Source organism: Tubulanus polymorphus, chromosome 11, assembly GCF_964204645.1.
Source record: "Tubulanus polymorphus chromosome 11, tnTubPoly1.2, whole genome shotgun sequence".
Lineage (NCBI taxonomy): Eukaryota > Metazoa > Nemertea > Palaeonemertea > Tubulaniformes > Tubulanidae > Tubulanus > Tubulanus polymorphus.
Genome location: NC_134035.1, coordinates 12562784 through 12570263, shown reverse-complemented (window position 1 = coordinate 12570263; position 7480 = coordinate 12562784). Strand labels below are relative to the sequence as shown.

At 39.8% G+C, this 7480-nt stretch overlaps 1 protein-coding gene across 1 annotated transcript in view; it reads right to left on the bottom strand.

Moving 5' to 3' along the window:
* Window positions 1-6828: 6828 nt before the first annotated feature.
* Window positions 6829-7480, bottom strand: part of LOC141913366 (neuronal acetylcholine receptor subunit alpha-10-like) — a 38919-nt gene continuing 38267 nt past the window's right edge. Inside the window, exon 6 of the mRNA XM_074804871.1 lies at window positions 6829-7370. Coding sequence (XP_074660972.1) covers window positions 6829-7370 — 542 coding nt within the window. The remainder of the gene's footprint in view (window positions 7371-7480) is intronic.

Below are 7480 nucleotides of genomic sequence, written 5' to 3'. Positions count from 1 at the left end.
ACAGTTGTTAATATAGGACTTGATATTTATACATACGTGTAGTTAAAGATGTTGATTGCGACAGACACATGAGTCGGGTCACTGTTACATATATACAGATTTCTACTATCAATAGGCAACAGGTCGACATCGTGAAATATGAAACACGTAAAATCGTACGATTTACTCGCTTCAGCAAATCCGATATTCATCAGCATTCCTCGATTGAAACTGTTTCCTTTGTTCTTGAAAAAGAAAAAACAAATATCGTAACTTCCGAGTAAAAACGGGTTCGAACCTGGATGCTGTACATACAAAGCAAGCGTGCTAACCAGTAGACCATGAACTAATCCTAATCACTAGTATCACGATCGGATATTTTCACAAACCACATTCTCGGTATAAGCCCATCCGATTAAAAAAGCTTACCACCAACGATTAGGTTACTTGCTAGTTCAGTGGTTATACAGCTTAAACACACGACTCAAACTACACCTTCCAGGCAGGATTTCAACCCTTAAAATCTGAATTTACAGCTTATTCGCTGCTGGTAGATAAATGATAAAACTGCTCGAGCTATTCACCTACCTGTTCAACGATAAATATTCGATATTCGATAGGTTGTTTCTGTAGAAACGGATGAATATGAGCGAGGAAAGTTCTCAGTTGTTTTTCTCTGTTTCTATACGGCACTACAATCGCTACTCTGTGTTTAACTGTACAATATTTCGCCCGTCCATATCCATCTGCATCCAGACCATTAACACCATTGACCACTTCAGTCCACGACGGCGGCTTCAGAGGGATATAGAATTTTTCAGCTGTCAAGAAGACAAAACATTTATGAGTTAAATGGATGATTACTTGAATATTGACGAAGGCAGACACAGGCCGATGCTCTATTAGCTGAGAACCAAGGCTGAGCAGTTATTTAACTGTTACTCAACAGTTGGTTCAAATAAACGTAAATCAACTTTTCATCAACTAGCCCATGTTAGTCGTTTCTCATAGACTCTTAATCTAAACCACCCACCCAATTCCTTCACGTCTTTAGATATTTCACACCGCTATTTCAATCGGGTTTTGTTTTTTTTTGCGACGTATGCAGGTATATATCCTTAGTGGAGCCACCCCATTGTTTTTTCCTTACGTTTCGGGTGGAATCCTTTTATCTATTATCCAAAAAAAACTCTGAAGACGACCTGAAGGATTCCAGACGAAATAAGGCAAAAACAATAACAGCTATATCGTTAATATTGTAGGTTTTCGATCATTGATACCTCGATGCATATTGACGAAATGATCATTTGAAATTTAAAATAATAGCGCACATACTTGATTTAGGAGGTTCATCGGTACATGAAGTTATCACTTTGATTCTTGTAAATGTTTGTAGAGATTGGTTAGAGACGACTGTGTACAGTATACCGAAAATACCATCAGTCTCCAGTCTTCCGGTCGCTGTATGAAGCAGTTCATATCTGTAAATATGTTATAAGAGGCACACATCGTATAAACAATCTTATGAATCTTTTCAAAAGAATAGTCAGAATTTTTTGAAAATTTTAAACGTATCTAAAAGGGACATATAGGAATCAAGGAAGTAAGTTTGGATTTGGCTAGCGTCGTTCCAGGGTTTTCTCTGCTGGAGTTATACATGGTTTCGTTATTTATACCCTTTGAAAATAGACAATTTTAGATTTTTGTGATGAGTCTCCCCTGGTAAGTGGGCCCGAATCAGGAATCTGTCTATGAGTGTAAACGTTCGTTCTCTTTGCGAATAAAGCATTGTCCAGGCAAGTAATTTGTTGTTCTCGATCAGTTATTTTAGTGGAACTATCGGCTCACTGAGAGGTTTAAATCCCCTAGGTCATCCGGAACATAGCTCCCGGGACCTCATATTACACTTATACGCGTAGCTAGAATACTGGTATCAGCTTTTATACCTTTCTGGACTCCGATCATCCACGGGTTCGGTTCGTTCACCGATCAATCTGTATCGGGAGAAATCTTGCCCCGGCCGCTCGAAACGACTTCCAAATTTAGCCGCCCTGAAAATATAAAGAAACGAACAACGATCTTCAATGGGACGAGCTAAACAAGAATAAAGATGCAGAAAATTCCACCATAGATTTGGAAAGAAACGAAATGTTCATTTAGATGTTGATATATGTTTTGCTGCCACGTTTAGCTATGAAAGCTGGTAGAGGGAGGCAATTTCACGTAAGGGTTGGTGGTGGTTGTGGGGGAGGGGGTGGTAGGAAATTCAGCAGCACAATTGGTGCAAGGTCTTATCCCAATTGCGCAGGGACTCGAGCCTACCTGAGGCGCATATCTGAATCCTCGTCCAACGAATCAGTGTAAACAGTCGGAAAACCGTTGAGTTCATGGAATTGCTCGGCTCTGATTGCAATTACACCGTGTTCCATATCAAAATACACTCTAAAAATAAGAAATAACACATTTTAGAATCGATCGCATTCCTTCATATGCGTTAAAAACAATTACTTCATCTTACCGTCCATTGGCATCGTGAACTACTGACGACATGTAACGCGGTTTGTCGAAACAGGCGTACTCGATTCTGCCATCTAGCGGCAGCAGATTTATATCGTGGAATATGTAACACTCGAAACCGGGTAGAGTTTTATCCGCTTCTATGAATCCCATATTCATCATCATTCCCCTGTTGACGACTGCTCCTTTCATCTGTAAATCGTAGACAAATGAAATGAACGTGGAATAAAGTTCAAGAAATCTTTATGATGGAAAAACTAATTGGAGTAGTTAAGTTTGAATCGATTCTATGAGCGATTTCTATGACTGGAACTAGTGCAAAATAGCATTTCATTATCGATGAAATTTTTATCAATTTTCTACAGTCGTACATTCATTTCTATTATCACACTTGGCGGAATATGATTGAAAATTCGCATCTTTATTTCAATTTTATTTCAAAAAGGTAGTCAGGTAAATTTTGTAGTTCCCCAAGTGTCGAGAATTGTTTTCAAGTCTTATTCGGCCCGCCATCAGTGTTGTTAAAATAATCTCCACTGTCAAGTGCTGCCTCACAAGATGACGTTAGCGGTGAAATTCTGAACTAATTCAACCGTGCAACAGCGTTACTGTGGCAGGCGAGTAAGAAGCTAGTTCACAAATTTACCGCCAACGTAATCGTTAGAGGCAGCACTTGACGGTCAGGATTTCACGCAGATCGACATTCCAACTGTGGCATGCGACTAGTATAGATCCTCGGCGAAGATGTGCTAGTATATTAACAGTATCGACTCGCTACCGTCACACTAGCGCGTGATTTATCAATCATTAAACAATGTATCACTGACTGTTCCGTAAATTATGTTAATAAATACATACCTGTTCAATAACGAATATCCTGTAATCGATCGGTTGCGATTGTAAAAACGGGTGCATGTAAGCGAGGAACGTTCTCAGTTGAAGGTCGTCCTCGGCGTTATACGGAACAATAATGGCTACTTTGTGTCTAGAGATGCAGTGTTTGGGTCTGCCGTGACCGTCCGGGTCCAGACCGTTTGTGTTCTTCTCGATATCAGCGATCGACGGCGCGTCTATCAGATTTTTCGATAGATTTATTTCACCCAGTTCGGCTATATATAAATATGGAAGAAAAGAAATAGTGATCAATTCATTATCTCTATTCTTTTTTTTCCTCTGATTAGCGAAGTAATCTTCTCGATAGCCTTACCTAAATGCGAAAAATGTGATGGACAGGGCTTCAATTCACGTGGAGTTTGAGACATATATGAGGCCTGTAAAATAAAATACTGAGACATTTAGGCTAAGTTTTGATTAGTCATCTCCGTGTTGGGTAATGTCACGAGGAATAGACAACAGGACCCAGTTCCACAGTGTTCTGAATTTGACTCGTTGAATATGAACTGATTTCAACAACACCAACTCACGGTGGAACTAGATCCACGGGTCAGTCACAGCTGTGGCTTATAGAATGCCGATGACACGACCATCTGTACTTCGATTTCCGATTTCAAATCAAACATTTTACTTATCGTGCCTGCCAGGTGTGGTTTGCAAGGGACATCAAATCAAAATGCATGAGATCAAATCTACCATCAAATAAATAACAAGAAGGAAGACTCCTATTCTAAGATAAAATGACCAAGAACAGTCAAATAGGGGGAATCCTAGATTAGAACGACATCAGGCAAAAACAAACAACAAACAAACATAGGCTATAAGACCATCTTAGTTCTATAACCAATGTATTAACTTGAGACCAGTCTGAGCTCTACAACCAATCTCAACAACTTAAGACAAGTCTAAAGATCTAAGTGTCTAAACATCTGTTTAACGATACCTTGAGTTTGCGAAGAAACTTGAAATCATACTGCTGGAAGAGCGATAAATAACTTATCAGTACAAGAAACGCGAACAGGATAAGACGTGAACTAATAGTTTTCCTCGCGGTAATCATCATTTTTGTCGTCGCCGATGTTGATTTCTGATTAATTTCGTCCGCACGAGATCAACACGTTCCAAACAAACGCCGTATAATATCCGAAAACGAAACGACTCCGTATAAATAAAAGATTATTCCATCTTTGATTCGGATATTTTAAAATCCCTGTTATTCCGGTGCGAAAATGGACACTTTCACGTTGTCAAGTTTAATGTATGGGTGACTAGTACTGTAAATGGTGTTTTTGTGGTGGCATGTTTTGTGTGTGAGTACTGTCCGGGCTCGCTGGCAGTACGACACACATCACCGGTCGCCACACACACGCGGTCATTGTGTTTACAATTAATGACCAGTATAATCAATATAATTGTGTCGTATACTCATACACAGCCGTCTGAGTACTAATGTAATAAATACATGTACTTTATTTCTATGTACTGGCGATGTATTTAGAATCGTATGATAATCAGCCTTTTCACAGTTCCCTTAAGTGCCATGTTTCTAGGTGTCCGCATTATTTTTCCTATTTATTAGATTCTCGAACGCAAATTTCTTCAAAAGAGCCGTTTCGTACGCGATTTTCAAATTTTGATATAATCGTACATGACGAAATCACTGGCGAACCGAATCTTGTATTCGTGAAATATTTTCAGTATACAAATAGATAATTGAATTTCAACTCAGCGCAGTAAATCCTGATTTTATTAATTGATTTTCTAAATTTGATACATCGATTACCAACTGTCTGCTGTCGGAGCGATGCTAGTACGATAGTCTGTGATGCACGTGACAATAGCACCAGCAAAATACAACCATTTTCAATGACCAGTCTCTCTGTTGATGACCACCATGTAGATTCTTAATTTCATTGACTAATAAGGTGTTCCGACTGAGGCCACTTTTATTGCGAACAGGTTTCGTCCACTGATTAAACGAAATTAGAACGAAGTAGATTTTAACACTATACATATAATTTTATTTATCGAAATTCGCCGCAATATTTACACAGTAAATTTGTACATCAGTAACTTTATCAATGAACATGCATCATCCTTCCTCGGCAGGGATTCGAACCTGATGGTTAGACAGGCAGGTTTTCGTTCCGTGGCCAAGTCAGTGTCATCAGGTTGGATTCCCTGTCGAGGGAGGATGTATCTAGTATATCGACCTCATTTACATATATGTATATTTTATCATAGATGTCGCTTTGGTCGCACGACACAGAACACAAAGTATACACTACAGAAAGTGGGACCAATTCATAATGACAATGTAAACACTAAGCTCTGAATCGACATGAAGAATTTCCGCAATAGACAATTTTCAAACCCTCATTTCAGACGATGACATTTGTCGGCTACATGCTACAGTATTGATAATAGCACCCGGGCGCCGTCGCTAATGTATAGTTTTAAGACCAATCTTGATTCTATTGCCATTTGAAAAACTTAGACCAATCTTTACATTTAAGAATATTCTGTGGTCGGAGTTGACTTGACTTTGCAACGGGGTCGTGTCTGCTAGTGGTCTAGTCCATTAATTCTTGCTATGTGTTTAGGCAAAGGCTCATAAAGACTGCGGATTTTTGGTTTTGGCGATGGATATTCGGAGTACGTCCCTTGAACATTGAAATAGCCAAACATTGACCGCCTGATGTTACTAAAACACTCCGAAATCCAAAAAACAAACATATTTTAAAACATCTCTTTTCTGTGACTCTACAATTTTACCAGCTTTTTTTTAAAATTGCTAATAAAAATCGTATATACACAAATGATACACAACCCAATCGAGGGGATCCAGACCTGAACCCAGGTTGGGCATCGATCCCTTAATAAAGCGGGCTCATCAATCTGTACGTACCAGACATTCGGCTTAAATCATGTAGATAGTATCTAGTTAATGAATGAATGGAACGTGTATTTCACGAAGGAATCTAAAAGAATTGTTAAATCAATTCACGTTCTAACTGTGATTGTATGGATATCGTTGTTTTTACAGTATATAGATCTTATATCTTATTATTGCTTGATCGTTATAGAAAAAAAAGACTACAAACAAAGTCGCGTTTGTTTGCGAGGTTTAGCGAATGATTTAAACGATATAGATTGGTTCGCTCAATCGGCGAATTCATTTTTAGAATGTACGTATAACGATAAAAATGTCTCCGAAAAAAACTGGCGATTAAAAGTTCAGATCTTAAGGAGATTGTTATAAAGATACACGGCTTGGCTCAGCGTTCATAAACGCGTTGTACGTACGTTCAATACAGTTCTCGACTCGTGTCCAAAATCTGTCCGCTACTTTACTGACGACGTAAAGCTATATACCCGACATAGCGTGCCAGGTAATTTATCAATTCATTCACAGGATTTCACGCCTGTTCAATAGTTTCAAGACGGCGGTTTCGGGTCTCTGAAAACGTGTATGGGTACCTGGTAGAAAATGAAAAAGAACGCCAGCACACTGGCCGTGAAAAACATCCAGAAAAACAACCGATCGAGGAACTTAGCGCAGGCCGTCCAACCTTCCGGTCCGTGACATTTACAATGCGTGGCGATACTCGACCTCAGCGGTAGGACGACCTCTTGATCAATGTCCGTGATACTGCCCTCCCGCGACGCGTACGCTAACCTATGACCGGTCACATCCCGCTTCAGAGTGCCGTTCATGCGACTACGCGGTGTATTCGGGGCTAACGCCTCGGTCTCCGTGCCGTTAGACGCCAGCGCGTCCAGTTCTATTGTGTCCCTGTTCGGCATGCTAGTGCGCACTTTTACTTTCGATTTGCGATGGCATTTACATCGCAGGAATATTCTACGCACGAACGCCGGGACTTCTTGATCGGAATAACGCCTTAAATGTATGTTCGTAACGATAACGCCCATTATCAATGCGACCGAAACCATCAACATCGTCGTGCCGAACAACATACCTGAAAATAGAAAACAAAATCATCAAACGCTGTATCTAACGCAATGAGCCTTTTCCACAAATTAAGTGCGATAACAGCATGACGGCGTCCAGAAAGGGAAAACGTTTTTT